This window comes from Necator americanus, chromosome I (assembly GCF_031761385.1).
Source record: "Necator americanus strain Aroian chromosome I, whole genome shotgun sequence".
Lineage (NCBI taxonomy): Eukaryota > Metazoa > Nematoda > Chromadorea > Rhabditida > Ancylostomatidae > Necator > Necator americanus.
In genome coordinates, this window is record NC_087371.1 from 24551048 (window position 1) to 24570545 (window position 19498).

At 42.2% G+C, this 19498-nt stretch overlaps 1 protein-coding gene across 1 annotated transcript; it reads right to left on the minus strand.

Moving 5' to 3' along the window:
• Positions 1 to 1934: 1934 nt before the first annotated feature.
• Positions 1935 to 11249, minus strand: RB195_006743 (uncharacterized protein; the record flags this gene model as incomplete). The annotated part of the gene is made up of 13 exons (XM_064180000.1): positions 1935 to 2129; positions 2188 to 2280; positions 3908 to 3984; positions 4040 to 4166; positions 4448 to 4555; positions 7064 to 7165; positions 7219 to 7289; positions 7360 to 7462; positions 7527 to 7670; positions 8490 to 8591; positions 8661 to 8780; positions 10617 to 10777; positions 11171 to 11249. 13 exons carry the CDS (start codon positions 11247 to 11249, stop codon positions 1935 to 1937), a joined length of 1482 nt encoding a protein of 493 aa, XP_064036906.1.
• Positions 11250 to 19498: the final 8249 nt, after the last annotated feature.

Genomic DNA, 19498 nt, shown 5'->3' on the forward strand with positions numbered 1-19498 from the left:
GTTGGATCTACCACGCATTCGAAGGCAGCGTATCACGAGATTGACGTAGTGTAGAAACGTACAGGAAATCAGAGTTCGTGAAGTAGATCACGACTATGAGCGAAGCCCTGCTCAATTTCCCCCAGTTGTCCTGAAAAATGCCGTGGGAAACGCCGTTCCTTCCTACGAGGTGAGTTGGAATGCGCCGCATCCACTAGCGGGCTGTTGATAATCAGTGAGGTCTTCTCACCAGCCTATTCACGTGGAAGCCTTTTCTAGGTGGTTTAGAGAAAATTGGGCGGGGCCACACCCATATTCTTAATCTACAGTCCGAACCCTGCATTTTCCCTGGGTTTCCGAACTTCGTCAATTTCTTGAAACGCTGCTTTTGATCGGGGATTTAATTTTGTGACCAGACATACGCCTAGTATACGTCATTGCAGTCATCTTATAGGTTGGTCCCAGCAACAACACCCTGATATCAATCGTAGCGGTGTTAGCCGATTGTATCAGGTTGAAGAATAAGTCGTGGGTGTTTATTTTTTTTCAACGTGAAAGGTAAATTGGGTTAACTGTTCTTTTTTACACTCTGGAAAAAAAATGGTGTTTAAAAGCTGTTCGGATTTTTTTTCTGGGGACCAGGTAAAAACTAGATGATTCTAGAAGCTTCCCAGCCAGATGTAGGAGCACTGCGTCTCTGTTGTGCCATGGTTGCAATGCAAATGAATCGACGTAATCTCCAAGAAATCTTCTTTTACAAATAGAAACAAAGCCACACAGCACGTGAGACGGCCCCCGAGACCAATAAGGCGATAGACGAGGTCACTGCTGCTCACGGCCACAACTGAAACAACACCAACGGAAAGTTCTTCCACTGCTCTTCCTGGGACTCAGAATGAATGGCTTAAGGTGAGCTGCTACTCGAGGACCGGACAAAAGTCTACATGCAGCAGCTCCATGACTGCAATTTGAGAAAAACTACAAAGATGTGCCTCCGTCTAACTCTTCCACGACGTAGCCAGCACGTCGCTCCGGCCCCATGTCGTCAACTTGAGCCCCTAGGTTGGGTAGTCCGCCGTCCATCCTGCTCTACACACCTCACACCATCATACTTCCACTAGTGCCGGGGCCTTAAGCTTAAAGGCATCACCCCACGAATCTGGGATGGTGTGGGTTCCAGGTGGTTTATGCCTATACGGAGTCGTAGATTATGGAGAGAAGGGTGATTCCGTCCATTTCTCCCTAATTACCGTAAAAAAACGGCCTGGAAGATACGGCTTCGAGCGTCCCGGCGCGCTATTTTCTACGAGTTCGATTGGAGCGCGCCAGCCTTGTGCCCGCCGCATCTTCCGGGCCGTTTTTTTTACGGGAATTACGAAGAAATGGTGAAATCCGCACCACCCCAAATTCGTGGGATGATAAATTTGAAAGAATTTTTGTCGTTAAGTTTTGGAGACCAGTGTATTTATGTGTGTACACATATATGAACAAAACAATGGCCTGGCGCATGCATAACACTTAGATTGTCGTAAGGATTGTTATGGATTCAAGGCTAAAAGCCGATAACGTCTAGCAAACAAAAATTATAGAATGCGATTCTATATGGTTTACATAACATGCGCTCTCACAACTTGCTCTTTAAAGCATCGGAAAATATTTACTGATGCTACTGTTTCACACAGAGATAGCAATATTGTGCCCTAAATGAAACTTATTTAATCTAATCCAGTACCTCTGAGTGATCTTTTCAATTCGCAGAAAATCGTGGAGCTACATGTGAGGAAGTATTATGGCATCAGTTCGGACAGAATATTTATCACGGAATGAGATCATAAATTAGATAACTTAGTGGAGCAGTTCTTCATGGCTTCTTGAAACACGCACTGAGACCGCTGTAGGAAGTAAGCGCCGTAAAACACAGCGTTAGCACACAAGGCAAGTGTTTGTTGTGAAATTCAGACCCGGAGTCGCCGTGAAATAATCGGAGTGTTTTTCTTAGCCGATGTTGTAATGGAAGGATCAGTCCAAGGTGCAGGTTTTGCGGTTGCCAGAAGGCAGAATATTGCATTTGATAGGACCAACAAAACGGCATGAGCCAGGTATACAAGACGCCATTCCTCCACTGAACCATTCGGGAGGAGGAAAGAAACCTGAAAATTCCCAAAACGTTACAGATACTCGACAAGAGGAATGAAAGAACAGACTTACTAAGATTGGACAGATGAGCATAGATAGACACCAGATGAATTGAATGTTGGCTAGTACGAAATGGCTGTACTGACGTGATACTAGCGTGGCACACTGGAAAAGCATGCAAATAAGGAAAAGAGGCTAGAGGTATATATGTATCCTCTGAATTCGTGAAACTGCTGAAATACATGGCGGAGTTTAAATGAGCAACACACATTTAACGCAATTTATTAGTGATTCCTGTTTCGTTCTGTTTTATTGGAAGAGAAAAGTACATGGTGGTCATTGACTAGGTCCCGGATCTCCCGATTTCCATGAGATGAGAAGCTGGGAAAAAAGAGTACCACCATATCCGCTTGACTAGTGCTCCTCGAATTTCACTGGCGATTCAGTGCCGTAGCCTTTAGTGAAATTGTACCCTCCCCATACGGATACTGATACTATGAACCCTGGACTACAAAGCAGTACATCCCAACTACTACTCGATGAAAGAGAGATACCAATCCCGAATATGCCTCCATTCGTTGTTTTTAAGTTCAGACTCGGAGTTTGGGCTAACCAAATTCACGCTGTACGTAAGCGTCCGCTCATGAGATCCATTCCACATAACATGTGTCAAACTTCTTACACAGCATTACAACATGAATCAAACTTTTTAGACGGGAATGTTCATCGCCATAAATGTAATGGAAGGACACGTGAACACTGCAAATTGTCCTTAGAATGCGAGTTCTGTCCCTTACTTTTACATCGATATGCAGTCTCACCTAAGGAATTTGATTTCTATTGTAAAGCTTCGTGAGGTTTTTGGACAAATGTTATGTTTTGTGGCTGTCACGATCAGCAAGAATGTGAAAAGACAACAAAACTATGGATTAAGATTGAAATAGCGGTGAATATCGTTGTGAAGTCCGTCTTTCTCAGTACGTTACCGAAGTTGTTAGTTCAGCTCTTTTTAGCGGTCTTGAGGAGTGAAATTTCCCAAGCGATATGGATACAGTTTCTAACGAAGATCTGATCAAAAACCTTGTAACCATTTTACGCTGTGCCGCATGCTTTTCTCTGTATTAGTCGTACCTAAATATGCCCCTATTTTGTGCCGTTTTTTAAAGTTCTCTGCTAATGACCAACGTAATGACTAACACTAGTTTACACATGGGACATGAGACTCAGCGCAATTTCTCAATTTCTGCGCTTGAAGCGATACAGTGAAGCGTAGCGGTTAGAATAGAGAGGGACCCTTGCTAGCACCTCTCGCCGCTGCGGGATGGTCCCACCTCGATCCCAACCGCTAGCTCCATCGCTCCGCTTCAAGCGCAGTCGCTTACGCAACTGCACCGAGTTCCAGGTCGTTTTGACCCGACTATAGGATTTTATTCTAGTAGTGACCTCATTTTATTGTTGTCCAAGGTTCCGCTAAAATAATTCCCTTTCTAGTTTACATTCACCCATGCTGCTGAATTTGACCACATGCGGGAATGGAAATTTGAAAGTGGATGGAAGCATACAGCGGGGGCAAAACGACATGAAGCTCGTACGCAATTGCGTACGCGACTTCTTTCGAGGCAGTGCGATGGGGCGTCGCTGCTAGGAACGCACCGGAACCCTTGCTGGCACCACACATCGCCAAAGTTTGCGATGCGACACTACGGTTTCAATCCTCCATCGCGCCGTTTCAAGCGCGTACGCAAAAACACCATGCTTCATGTCGTTTTGACCCGACCATAAGTGAACAGACCTTGTTGAATCCGCCGCCGTTGAAGCCGAACATCGCGGTGGCGAGCGTTATCAACACAATACCGGTGATGGAATCTCCTGACAAATACGATTTGCATCCATATGTCTAGACATATTCTCAAGAACGTTTCACCTTTTTTAACGAAAGCCAATGCACATAAAAATACAGCACTTGCTCCCAGCGCAACACTGTTATAAATCCGTATTTTCGTTGTTTCTGACACACCTCTGATCTGATCGCTGCTGTGGCCAGCAAACACCTGCAAGTGCAAATGAGAACTAGAATAGTAAAACTACTAAAATTCTCAGGTACAGTAGAGTCAAAACGACATGCATCTCGGTGTAGTCGCGTAAGCGGCTGCGCTCGAAGCGGTGCGCGTAGGATCAGGAAGGCTGCAGCTCCCGATGTTCCCACCTCGATCCCATCCGCTAGCTCTAGCGAGCAGCTGCGAGCGCAGCCGCTTGCGCAACTGCGCCGATCTTCATGTCGTTTTGACTCGACTATGCTAAAATTCTCCCGTAGGGATCGTATTAGTGCTACCTTGACAATGAACTGGAAGAGAACAGGGAGAGCGGCAGCGAATCCGGTATGATGTACCGAATACTGCAGTATTTCACGAATGTATTGTGGAGAAAAGGTATGAATTAACTGAAATGAAAAAAATGTATAATGATGACGGCTGAATTGATGTTCGAAGTGGATTTCATCTGAAGTGTCAACGTGTCACAAAAGGGACGATATTGTGGTCCCTGTAGGCGAATATAAAGTTCAAAGTATAGTCTACAAATACAAACGTCGACCCGCTAAATTCCCCCTAAAAAAATCTGAAAAAAACGGCATACACCCTCAGTTTCAACGAGGTGCGTTAGGACACCCACCTTTGTAGACGTTCCGGTCCTGCAGCCTGTTCATTGATTTGAATTCATAGCACAGCTGAGGAGACCTCTTTGATTTTCGGCCACTTGCTCGTGGACGCGGTGCGTTCTCACGTACCTCATAGGAATTAACGCTATTTCTCAAGCCTTTTTTTGAGGACGATTAAAGGCATCACTCCACGAATCTGAGGTGATACGGATTTTAGGTGGAGTATTCGTATACGGGATGGGAGACTATGGAGAAGGGAGTGATCCCGTCCATTTCTTCCTAATTGCCGTAAAAAACGGCCTATGGCTATATGGCTTCGAGCGTTCCGGCACGCTATTTTCTACAAGGAGTTCGACTGGAGCACGCCAGCCTCGTGCACGTGCCGCAGCTTCCAGGTCGTTTTTTGCGCCAATTAGCAAGAAATGGACGGAATCACCCACCTCTTCATAATCTACGATCCCGTATACGCATACTCCACCTGAAATCTGCACCACCTCAGATTCGTGGGGTGATGCCTTTAAGGAGAATTAAGCATGACCACGCTAACGCTTGTAACCTAGAACACGAACTTTATATTGGCCCACAGAGACCCCAACAACATCAATTTCGTGACATGCGCTGCCTTTAAGAAAGTTTGCTGTACAGGATTGAGATTAAATTGACTCAAAAGCATTTTCTTCGCTTTGCAAGAATTAGCCGATTTGTGTTGTAGAGCACGCTTGCATATGATAAGTGGTTGAACTAAATGTTTCAATTTTAGCACATTTCTTGAAAGAGCATCTTATTTTTTATATAGACCGTTTATCCTAGTCTTCTAGAACTGTTTTCTGACCAACATTTTTTTGTTCTTTGTGTTCTTTGAAAGTCAGTTTCAAAGCTTACCCCGGTTTATGTGTCGGTTCCAGATGTTGATCACTTTCTAGCACATAAACGTTAGTTTAAAGGCAGCATACCACGAATCTGAGGTGGTGCGGATTTCAGGTGGAGTATCCGTATACGAGGTCGTAGATTATGGAGACGGGAGTAGTTCCGCTCATCTCTCCCTGCATCACTGTAAACAGCCGCCTCCAGAATGCTGTTTTGTACGACGCCATCTATTACAACGCTCCACCCCTTGTGCCGCCTCCCCCCGCGATTCGTCGAAAACTACCCTGATAGTCAGTAATGGACGTTACACGTGCAAAGGTAGCGCGCTGCAATGGAAGGCATCGTACAAAACAGTATTCTGGAGGCGGCTGTTTGCGGTGATTCAGAGAGAGATGAGCGGAACCACTCTGGTCTCCATAATCTACGAGCCGTCATACGGATACTCCACCTGAAATCCGTACCACCCCAGATTCGTGGTGTGATGCCTTTGATTAGACCTTCATAATCGAGATGTGTGAGTGACGTTTGTCGTGAGTAAAAGTCACAGTAAACAAACCGAAAAAGTAAGTTTGAAGATCTGGGTAATTAATAATTAGCTGACAAGGCATTCAACTTCGGCGATTTCGGCGAAGATGCTAGTAAAACCCAGCAATTTTAAAAAGCTAGCGAAATAAAAAAAAAGTTTAAAACGGCCTGCAAAACCGGTAATTCACGTGCATAATCACCGAATGGAGACAAGGAGAAAGGATTGCAGTTGAAGCACATCAATCCTTTAGCTTTTTCGTGGTCGCTTTTCTCACAGTGGATGCGATAATCAGTGCTTTTCAACGGAGGAAGGGCGGAAAAGTAGCGGATCAGAAATGCGTAGTTTGAAAAGCATCACCCCACGAATCTGAGCTGGTACGGATTTCGAGTGGAGCACTCGTATACGGGATCGTACATTATGGAGACCGGGGTGATTCCGTCTATTTCTTCCTAATTGGCGCGTAAAAACCGGCCCGGAAGATACGGCTTCGGGCGTTCCGGCGCGTTGTTTTCTACAAGGAGTTCGATTGGAGCGCGCCAGCAGTGTGCACACGCGCATCTTCCGGGCAGTTTTTACGGCAATTAGGAAGAAATGGAAGGAATCACCCTCTCCCCCATGATCTACGATCCCGTATACGAATACTCCACCTGAAATCCGCACCACCTCAGATTCGTGGGGCGATGCCTTTAAACCATGCAACAGCGAGATCACGAGCTGCATTTCTGCGGATCGTTGTATTGATTTCAGAATTCAGATTTTTGATCGGATTTTTGCGTTTGCTCTTTCCTAGAAATTCGAAAACTCATTCCAAAAGACTTCCTTTTGTATATCATTTAAAATATCCCCAGCATCTTGAGAATATCAAGAACTTTTTTTTTTAGCATGAATTGCTCAGTGACCTGTATAGCGATAAGATCACCGAGAGCTCCTATCCATACACCCCATACACTTGGAGTAGTGAGAATTTCGAGATAAGGAATAGCGTCTTTGGAATCTTCTGCCTAAAAAAAACTTTCAAAAAACTCCTTCTGGAACAGAATGAATAAAGACTTACCTTAAGAGACGAGGCGAATTTACCATCGTTGATTTCAGCAAGTTCGTGTTTGGAGACTAGTGGATGATGTTCTGGAAATAGATTAGTGTAAGGATCGCAATCTCTGGAATCAAATCGCAATCTGTGAATAGTTCAGTTCACCAGGACTATTGCTATACAGAAAGAACCATCCAGTGAATGAGACTAGCGAAATCACTGCGTGCAAGTAGAATACAGCTTCCCAGCCCAAAGATGATGAACAGAGCTGGAAAAGAAGAAAAATTGCAAGAGGCAGCAAGAATGAGGTGGGAAGAACTTGAAGAACTCACCTCGCCCGATACCGGCATTGCGAACACAGCGCTGAGTTGACCGAATGTGGTGAGAGTGGACATGAAAAGCCCGTGCTGCTTGAGTGAGGCCCATGCCGCGGTCACCGCTCCCACCGTGGGCATACAAGCCGCGCAAGAAATACCCTAAGTAGATCAACGCATGAGAGGAACGAGAACTTGGGCCTGCCCTTCTTCTTTTCCTGTAGGCAGGAAACAAACGGAAAGGGACACCTCCGAAGGTTAACCGACACTTTCCGCAAAACTACTTTTATTCAAAAACATCACTTGTTATTTTTGTACTCTCATGTTTTCAATTTCATCTTCTTTTCAGACATGGAGTTAATTTAAAAAATGTTGGTTTTAAGGATAAACGTTGAATGTTAATTTTTTCGATGAAGGATTCAATTGGAAGGCTGAAGAGATTAGAAAAAGAAAAAAGGTGTTCCGTCTAATGTCCTATTCGTGTCTCTCCTTTCATGTTCTCCGTTTGAAATCTTCAACCTCTTACCTTCACCTTCACCTACCGACACCTTCACAGACCTTCTTCGTATTAATATCTGGACCTATTTTACATTATTATTTTATTTATATTTTTAGTAACGATTAGAACACAATATTTTTTAACGTGATGGTGCCGAGAACTTCTTTTATTGCTAAGGAAATATAAAGGATTGAAATTTGTGGCACCTGTGAGCACAAGGACCGGCCAGCCGGTCCGTGCCACGATAGAGTTATTTAAATGCACGTTACAGTTAAACACCAGTACAAATAATTAATGTCTACTCTCAAAAATTAGGAGATTATCCATAGATTTATGGAGAGGATCTGAAGGATATCAGAAACTATCTCTGAAGTAAGGGGATCATATAGATGATTTTGAATCTCTTTTAAATTGCCTAGATAGAGAGTTGACTACTTGAGTGCCAATCACAATTCCTTACATGACGATGTTCTCCGTCTCACCTGTACAAAACGCAGCAACAGAAATGCGTTCAAACTGTTCTGAGCTGCAATTGGAATCAACGCAGTAGCAATGGTGGTGAGCATTCCGGCTGCGAAGAACACCTGAAACGTATGCAACTTTTTCTATGCATGTATTGTTCAGTGCCGAAGTGAAGTCAGTGAAGAACTCACGTGTCGAGCTCCAATCGTGGCGATGGCATGCGAAGTTGGCACCACCGACAGCAGTGCACCAACCGCTACCGCACTAAAAAGCCACGTCCGCTCATTTTTGCTGTATCCATGATAGTGAGTCTGAAGAAGCGTTGGCCTTCAAAAATACCGCAAAATAGGACGAACAATTTGCATTTGTTGACTAAACCTACGCTGACCTAGTTTTGCCAGCAAAAACGAGCTACTGTAACGTCATTTCAAGTAGATTTTAAAGCATCAAGGAGAGCATCGCCTCACTTTTTGCCAGTAAAACAATTTTAGAGCGAAAAATTATTCATAAGAGAACTATTTCAGTATTGTGACCACATTATTACAGTACTTAATCATATTCTAACGTCAAATATGACATTATGTTCCATATAGAGAGACATATGAGTCTATGGAACTTCATAAAAAGCTCGATGCGGACGAAGGGCAGTCGGAAAGTGGTACGAGTGCTAGTCCACTATCGATCGGAGGTTCGAATCTGTCCTAGTGCCGATCAAACCTTTCATATCTCTGGAGTAGAAGAATTGGTACCACAGTTGTCTGGGAGGATAAAAACACTGACTTGACACATCGGCTAGCCACCGCAAGTCATTGTAAAGGCCAGTAACACGTTCGTAACCTTAAAACGATTCTGAATTGAAGTGAACGTGGGGGCGCATCCCAAGCGGCGTGATTAACGCCAGACACTTTATCCTTTATCCTTATCAAAATCTAAGACATTCAGTAATTTTCAGATGAGGAAAGAACCAGTATCCTAAAGGCATCACTCCACGAATCTGAGGTGGTACGGATTTTAGGTGGAGTATTCGTATACGGGATAGTAAATTATGGAGAGGAGGGTGATTCCGTCCATTTCTTCCTAATTGCCCGGAAGATGCGGCGCCGCACAAGGCTGGTGCGCACCAGTCGAACTTCTTGTAGAAAAAAGTGCACTAGAATGCCCGAAGCCGTATCTTTCGGGCCGTTTTTTACGGCAATTAGGAAGAAATGGACGGAATCACCCCCCTCCATAATCTACTATGCCGTATACGAATACTCCACCTAAAATCCGTACCACCTCAGATTCATGGAGTGGAGTGATGCCCTTAAAGTCTAAAATATCAAAAAAGTCTTTTTTTGCTCTACTTCTCTTTATGATCATAAAAACTATCATTTAGCGATATTAACTAAGAGAAAGATGAATTTTCACGGGGAGTTCGTAATTCAGATGAGATAGTTCTACAACAACCCTGCAAAGTACTTATTGCTCTTGAAAACCCCTCGAAATTTTTACACAGACGATGGGTCGCTTCGCTCTGGTTCCTCGTTTCATCGGGGCTACCATATTCTTCCCTGTTCGCTTCGACTAAAGACCGTTCGCAGCTGCTACGTCACTGCGCTGTTTCGCGAACGGAGCGACTTTCGAAGAACAAAGTGTTTCAGGTTCTTGACGAAGCGACAGCACAGTACGTCATGACCTCTGTTCAAGACGCGGGTGGCTTCATTCGGATCACGCGCATCCACATCAAAATTATGAGAAGAGGAAGGGTACGAGCAGCGAAGGACGAGCGCATTTCCGGTGAGTCATTGCAATTCCTGTTGCCTATTCGTTTCATCTCTTCTTCGGTGCGTGCATCGCTGCAAGGGTTTCCCTGCACGGAGATTCCCCTGCTGTATCATCCATCATAATGTTCCTTTTGTTGCGGGTTTTATAATAACGTCGATTTTTCCCTTTGTTATGGGCGTTTCTTTGTTTACTGTGCAATTTTTCGTAACGGCAATCGCATCGATTAAGCAAGTGGAAGCAGCAAACCGAACACACGTTTCTTAACCGAAGTAGTGTGACCTTTGGAGAAAAAACAACCCGATCAGACATCGTTTTTCGGAGAGAAAAACTGGAAGAAATATCTCTTTTTGAGTGATGTCTCAAACGATTCCCTAAAAAATCACCTCGTTCATCGACAGCTGTTCATGCGTGGCTGGCATACACAACACGGTGAAGTTGAAGCACACCATGTTGGCCATAATTGATGAGAGACAGATAATAGTGGAGCAAAGCACTGCGTATCTGGTCCACGAGCGGTCATCATCGTCGGCTGGTGTTGAGTGTGCTGGAAAGAAGCTTCTACGAGAATAAAAAATATTGTTCATCAAAAGATTATGTGCTTGGAAGCACCCCATTTATTTTGTCCTTTGACTTTTGTGGGAGAGTATTCAAAAATCCATGGATGCGAGCGAATCCAGATCTGTTAAACTCGAATAGACCGTCAGAAAGCAATCAAAATCCAATGATGCATGGAGCGCTTAATCACCTTTGAAATGAACCACCAGAAATCTATGAGAACAACATCAAATGACAGTGGAACACGTTTTAATGGTTGGAGGAAATACAACTCGGCTCTTTGCAGAAATATAACGAAATGTCATTTGCTGCCGCTAAGAAATCTAAAGCGCTTGAAAAGTAGAAGAAAAATTACATGTAATTTAAAAAATCGTCAACTCACGTTGATTTTCACCTCCTACCCTCACGTCAGATGAATGATTGACTTCTGGCGATAGCGAGGAAACAGTGACAGCAACCATCTGAAGAAATCTATTTCAAAAAAAATTTGCTCACTAGAAATGAACTAAAGCTATTCATTCGAATTACAATATGCATATTCTTTCGAAATTGGTAAAAGAGCACCACAGTTGGAGAAAAATGAAAATGACTACGTTTAAATGAATCAAGCAGTCAGGTGAGGTTTTTCTACTTGTTAAAACAACCGAACACTTTTTTCTTCTTATTGTTTTCATTTCCACTACGAACTGGAAATAACCCTCTATCAGCTGCCCTTCTACCGTACATAGATTTGCTGGTTCCAATTACCACAAAGGTTTCTACAATGCCTGCCTTCCTGAAAGAATCCACGAAGAAGCGCTTCACACTACACTCAGACTCTCTGGATAATATTTTAAGTGACGAATACACTCGTTTCACAGCTTCTCAACACAGACACTGAATATATAATACAGAACATATTGTCGATGAGTTCATAATGCTCAAAAAACAAAAACCTGATTCTTTTGACAAAGAGGAGGGAAAATTTCAAAAACTGCGCTTCAAATTTCATGAAATGGAGAGTTCAAATTCATAAGTTTCGTTCCCAGGTTTTTCTAGGACTAAAACAACTCCGAAACTGTCAGAAGGTGGATCAGCTGGAGAGCGTACGAATTCATAGGTTGAGAAAACGTCAGCGACAGCATCAAATGATTGCGAACTATCCTCACAATACTTTCTTTTTCACTTTCCTTCGTATTTTTAAGCTGATTTCTTCCAAATGTCGTCACTAATTCCTTCTTCTCTGTAATTTTTACTATTCATCGCATAAGTCGCGGTTGTTCCACTTACACTCAATTTTTCAAAATTCGAAATCTTTTCATATCGAATCCAAAGACGCTCGAGATTTTCTTTGAAATTTTTGTCCACTATATTCCGTTATTTGTTCATTTTCATCAAAAACAACTTTATGTTTGCACTCTTAGCGTTACGAACGTATATTGGTGTGTAAAGAGTGTCCTTGACACATCCAGAGTGTACAGGAATTTCCTCCCAGAAACGATCACGATACGACAAACACTCATTGACTACGATTACAACACTAGGACAGGTCGAGAAAAAAAATAATAACAAATTGTTCATTTCCAAGAAAAAAGCGAAGATTTCAAAGTGAAGCTAATCAGTTCGTTCTTAAAGGAGGAGAACTCGGTTGCTCGATTGTTGGCCTTCCAGGACGGTACAGGAGTAACGTTCAAGAAGTAACAAGACAGTGTGAGATGTACACAATAAACACCGAAAACAAACGCTACGTTCGGAGATAAGGAACGAATCAGGGTGTGGGGAGCGTACTATACTAAACATACTGTACATACTGTACATACACGTGTCAACAATAAAAAATACGGAGTAGGCGTGTGGGAAGTTCCAGTTTTGCAGCGCTTGGAAAGGACAAAGATATCTTCGATGGTTCCGAATACGACGGGAAACATAAGTGACCGCGGGGAAAACTTGTAAGGAGAAGTGAATTTTGTCAACTGCACGGCTGACGGAACACTATTTCCGCCGAGACAATATCGTCTGATCGCCAAATTTATATGTGAAAAATATTGTAGTGTAAAATATTGCAGATATTTGAATCAACAAGCGGAATAATTGTCTACGGTGGCGACACGGACGAAATAGCTGTCAGTGACGCGCCCATTCCGGTTATTTCGCCGATGTCAAATCATATCAGCATCAATAATAGACTTTTTCCTCAGCAACAGAAATAACGTGTCATTCGCACCACTTCGACAGATCTCAGCAGAACAGAACGACATTGGGGTCGTTCCTCCTCCACCCCAACCCGCGAACTGCAAAACTTTCCAAAACTGAGTCCGGAAAGTTTGTTTAAAAGTATTATTAGTCCAGTGTTTGAACATTTAAAAAAAACCGAGGTTCAAGAAGAGAATAGCTTTGCAGCTCATTTTTCACATTATTTGAAAATTTGAAAGTCAATTTTCAAATAACATGCTGGAACTGTGGAAAAACAAAAGTTGAGGAAAAGTAGGTAAAATCTGAGTTCCACTCCTTTCCTGGCCATACAACGCACTGCGCAGAGAATTCTTAAGAACTACGGTATGTCCGAGAAGATATCAGCGTCTTTTTTTCTAAACTCATGACTGTTTAAAAAAAAAGTGGTTTAGTAGTGTTGTTTTCATTTCGGCCAGCATAGTCCGGACGAGAAAAGGGAACTTTCCTATCAACCACTTATAATTGGGTCAAAAAAGACATGAAGCGCGGTGGAGGTGGCGATTGGAATTGAGATGGGACCATCGCGGACTACAGCGAGAAATGGCGTCAGCAAGGGTCCCTACTAGATTTCAACTGCTAACCTATGCCGCAGCGCTTCGAGCGTAGCCGTTTACGCAATTGGACCGTGCTTCACGTCGTTTTGATCTACTATCAACTGCTAACCTATGCCCATAGATTACAAAAAGGTGCGGGTCGTCCAGTACATCACCAAAGCCCATAACCTGAAAGGTCAATTGCCTGAAGGGAACATAGAATCTTGCACATGCACGTATTTGTAGCAACAGGCATGGTACAGGTATCACTAATATGGATGTACATAGTATAGTAAACTGGGAATACAGTTACCTCTTAATTCTTAGAAGTATTTTTAATAGAAGTGCGGTTGTGGCCGAGCCGGTGAGAGGTTCCGCTTTGACTGACAGGATAATCCGAGACCGCACTAATGCCAACCAGGGCTTTGATCCCAAAGATTTCATCCCAAGCAATAAATTGTTACGAGTTGTATGTCTGGGAGGATAAAAACACTAACTTCACTCACAGGATCCCCTTCCTCCGCAAGTCATTGTAAGGCTGCACACGCGTCCATAAACCTCAAACGATTCTGAATTGAAGTCGAATGCGAAGAAGACCCATGTACGCAGTGATCCTGGACCCTTTATAATTTTATCCTTTTAGTGCAAATACTAGGCGTCATTATCAGATGAAGCTCATAAAATTGCACAACATCAAAATAGCGGTGTACGATCCGAATTTTACTTATTTGAAAGATCTGTAAGCGGTTGTTGGGAGCTGTATTCCCGGATCGAGCATCTTCCGTCTCAACAACTGCGCAACTATTTCAGGAACAGCTAGGAACGAATTTCTTCTCGAACCACCTTATTTTTTTTGCACAGTGACAATCAACGCAATTCGCAAGACCTTTCTCGGTGATATACTTTTCTTTAGGGATACCTGAGAGAAGAATATACATAAACAGATCAGGAATTTTTCCGGAACACAAAAAAGCTTTAGGAAGGCAAGTGTTGGACCTCTAGTAAGCACTGATCAGCGGTTCATGTCGCCAGACTAGAGAAATGATCACCACTATCAATTTGGGACAATTTTCAAGGCCCAAATTTAATTTTTAATTCTTGATTTTTTTGGAATTTTTGTTCTGTTCTGTATTTAAAACTGAAGATTCAAAACTTATAAATTTATGTTTCATCGCGCAATTTATACCAATAAAATTCACGAGAAAACACAACTCTCGTGTTTTTTTTATTTTGTTGTTGAAATCGTAAGTTGGATTCAGGCTCAGCTTATAAAAAGGTACCCTTTGAAGCAAGAGAGGTGAGCAGATACATTTCAAACATTGTCTATTGGTTTTTGAAGAGACGTCTATGAGAAATAAGGTGTTTTTTCTTTTTCAAACTAGTGAAATCGCTGCGGTAAAATTTATGAATGCTCTCGATTGCAAAGGCAATAATTTCGATAATCGTTTTCACATTACTTTCATCGCCAAAGTTCCCGGTTGAAACTGACGGTGACATGTCTCTTCGGTGATATACTGACTTTTCTTGGAAACATTACTATTCGAGAGAAAAGAAAACACAAAAACAGGGAATGTGATCAACTAAACGTGTTAAACTGGATCCTTAAAGGCATCACTCCACGAATCTGAGGTGGTACGGATTTCAGATGGAGTTTTCGCATACCGGATCGTAGGTTGAGGAGACGGATGTCATTCCGTCCGTTCCTTCCTAATTGCCGTAAAAAAAACGGCCCGGAAGATGCGGCGCCGCACAGGGCTGGAGCGCTCCAACCGAACTCCTTGTAGAAAATAGTGCGCCGGAACGCTCGAAGTCGTATCTTCCGGGCCGTTTTTTACGGCAATCAGGAAGAAATAGACGCAATCACCTTTCCCTCCATAATCTACAATCCCGTATACGAATACTCCTGAAATCTGAAATCCGCACCACCTCAGATTCGTGGGGTGATGCCTTTAACCTCGAGTACTGTACCTCAGTCAGTAGATTATTCTAAATTCTTATGCACTATCTTGAATTATAAAAACCATTCATACTCATTCTTAGTGATTATTTATTAATAGAAAAAAGTATTACTATTACAGTATTACAACCACTTTTGTGACATCCTACAATGCGGATTTTAGTGACTATTCGATCATGGTTCTGTTCAAACGTTTCACTGTGTTGCAGTCAAGGTCAGCCCGAACTTGGGTACAAACGAAGCAACACACACCATAATATTAAAAATGCGCGAGCATCAGAGTCAGTGAATCTTGAGGGAAGTAACAGTTACGTAGGAGAAGAAGCTAAGTTAATCAGAAAAAAAGTAGGTTGGGAAATATATGCAACGAGGCACATTTGTATTTACGCAACCATCCTGAAGCGTCCGAGGCCCAACGTTTTCCTCAGTGCAGTTGACCAGGAATGGGCCGAGAAAGTACGCAGAAAAAAAAAACTGATCCTAGATCGACGTATACTAATACTACTCCACTATATAATACATATGCTTGTAACATATTGATAAACAAAAAGAACTCCTGAACAGACCATGGACACAACAGTCCTGTTGGAATAAAAAAAACAAAGTCAGAGGAATTATCGGATCACACGATAATTGCTCTTTAATTACATCGTTTAAGTTGACGTGCGCGTAATAGACCAATATATGTATACACTAGTTGCACCCCTAAAAACCAACAAAATCAAAAACGAAGACTGATCGATATCAAATTATATATTATTATTATATTATAATTCTGAAATCCTTGATCAAATCCGATAAGAAGAGTAAGGATACATAGACACTACGAACTATGAGAAAAACAGTGATCTGAGAAATCGGTTCAATCGAAATCTGAACTGCTCGAATGGAAAGAAAAGTGAATTACTTGAAATACGAGTTCCCAAAAAAAAATGCATCAAAGTTCTGGTATGTAATGCGCGTGCGCAATTCTGCGGTAGAAAGCCCTGATCACCGGTAGTAAGGTCATCCGGATCTGCTGAAGATTATTAGATCTCACAAAAAAGTTTGGCATGATTCGAGACCACCAAGAACCACTGAGGAACATAAGATAAAGTTCTTATCAAACTTTTTAGTTTTTTTTTCATGAATTTCTGTCTATGCATCCAACCAAGGTCTGCGGACTGTTGCTGAATCCTCTTCTTCTTCGTTCAAGTCTATCGGGTTTATAAAAAGCCGTCGCTGTGCTCCTAAATAGTCTTGTGGTTTGTCGCCTAACTTCTATAAGTGTAGCTCTTAAAGGCAGCATACCACGAATCTGAGGTGGTGCGGATTTCAGGTGGAGTATCCGTATGCAGGGTCGTAGATTATGTAGTTCCGCTCATCTCTTCCTGCATCACTGCAAACAGCAGCCTCCAGAATGCCGTTTTCTATGACGCCATCTATTGCAACGCTGCACCCCTTGCGCCGCCTCCGCCCTGCGATTCGTCGAAAATCAATTTGGACTGCCCCGGTAGGCAGTGAGGAACGCTACGCGTGCAAGGGTGGCGCGCCGCACTAGAAGACATCGTACGAAACAGCATTCAGGGGCCGGCTGCTTGCAGTGATTCAGAGAGAAATGAGCGGAACCGCCCCGGTCTCCATAATCTACGACCATGTATAGGGATACTCCACCTGAAATCCGCACCACCCCAGATTCGTGGTAGGCTGCCTTTAATCGTGTGCGTATCAAAACACACTTTTTCTTCGATATCTCGGCTTTTCATTCACATTACACATTGCACATCTACATAAATGTTTACATAGCCTTAGGAGGCGTGTGTAGTGCAGTCGGTAAGATCTTCCGCTGTAACTACACGATCGCTCAATGGTTCAAAACCGCCCCAAAGCCAACAGAGCCTTTCATTCTCTGAAGTCAATTAAATGATACCAGACTCGTCTGGGAGGATAAAAACACTAACTTGATACATCAGCTAGCCCCCGCCAGTCATTGTATAGTTTTGTACGCACTCGTAAACCTCAAACGATTCTGAATTGAAGTGAATGCGTTAGCGCGAATTTATTAACCCCAGACATTTTATTCACTTTACATTACCATGCACTTCACGTGCAAGCAACTTTCAAGTGCAAAAACTACTGCGAGTTCAAAAAAATGTGGTCATTTAACCAACATACATTATCCATTTTTCACAACTTTCAAGACTAGCTGCAGGATCCTCAAAGACACCAGAGGTTTCAGTTTAGCCAACAAAGCAACTCTTTACGCTCATTGAAATGACGAATTGGAAGTACGCAAGAATGTACGTAGAGTGGATTAGTGGTAGAAGTAAGCAATAAAGAAATTTTTCGCACTCGCATGAACAATGCAATTTACTCTAACATATCGATGACAGTGTGATCCGTAGTTGATCAGCGTATAAAATGAAGATAAGATTTCTTTTTTTCTTTTCGTTTTTTTTTTTTGAGATAATTCGCTCTGATAGGACTCGATAATATTAGGATAAGCTTGAGCACGAAAATAGAAAATATCATTTTTGTTAATTTTTCTGGAAGCTGCTACGAAAAAATCAATTATATCTGAAGGCGTTCACTTCGGGAACCCTAGAAAATGGGCCTCTCCCTGAGGCAAAAAAGCGAAAAACACGCATTGTCTACAATTTTCTGGATAGATTCATCTCGTTAATCTCACGCGTGTAAAAAGTTGCGCCGTTGAGTAAATTGAGAACTCTCCGACGCTTGAGACAGGTATTTCCCAGATTCACTGATGACGCTTCGTGTTCTCGCCGCCGTACTTGCAAACTACGTCCTGAACCTTATCCATTACTGCATGGAGAGTAGAGTGCAGATTCCCACGAGCACTGCCTTTCGTTTCTAGTCGAAAAGGATTTTAAATATTATCATTATTCCATTTATATTTATTTTATTACATAAACTTTTCATAAACCACCATACCCGTATGTTACACTCAAAGATAGCATTACTCAGTACCGGATTTCTTGGTTCTCTGATTTTGATTTCAATATTCTCCTCTTTTTCTTCTTACCTATGTTACACTATGACTTCAATATTTACCATAATTAGTAACACACCAGTCCGAATAAAATTCTGTAGAACTGCTCCTATACCGACACTCTTAAAAAATTTTTAATCAAGAAAACATGGATTAGGGATAATGTCGAAGTGATTTATTGAAACCACGATGATTATCGATAAATAGACTATAGATATATGATTATAGATAAAGATAAATGGAAGATGCAGTTGTAAGAGGAGAAAAATCGTATTTATCAACAAAGGCTCAAATCTCAGCTCACTTTTATCATCTCCGACTTGACTTTCGTAAAGCGAACGAAAGTGAAGTCGAAAATTACAATATATTATATTCCATTATTCCATATTGATGTCTGAAACATTCTCCTGGAAGGGACCTCAGTAACGTACGAATACTAAATTTCAAAAAAAAAATTGCTTCAATGTTGCGGTTCTCTTCTAAGCCATGGAAGAGAGGAGAGATGGAAAGAAAACGAGATGAAGACAAGAAAAATAAGTCAGAGAAGAAATCTAATATCTAGTTGTGATTGAAGAACATTTATCCTACCGGTTACGGACGAGATGGCTAGGAGATGATGCTCCAATGGGATAGGCTACTTAGAGTAGGAAGCGCTATAGAGCCCCTACATAAGCGGCTTTGCATGTTTTTCTCCTATGTGTACTAGATAAAATTCTATTTAATTTCCTTACTCATCAAACTAATTATCTAAATCTCGCTACTTGACGACTGCAGTAACCTCAAGCACAGAATAAGATATTTCAATACTTTTTAGCATACGAATAATCTGGGAAGAATATAAATTACTCCAAACTGTGGTGGAAGTCATCAATTGTCCTCCGGTCCAAATTTTAAGGTCTCACTTCTCAAGGTATCCATCTTCTTTCATCTCGCCATACCATTTTCTTTCCAATAACGGCTCTACAGCACAATCAAGGAAAAACCGTCTCTGATTTCATTTATTGCAATGCATGTAATCTA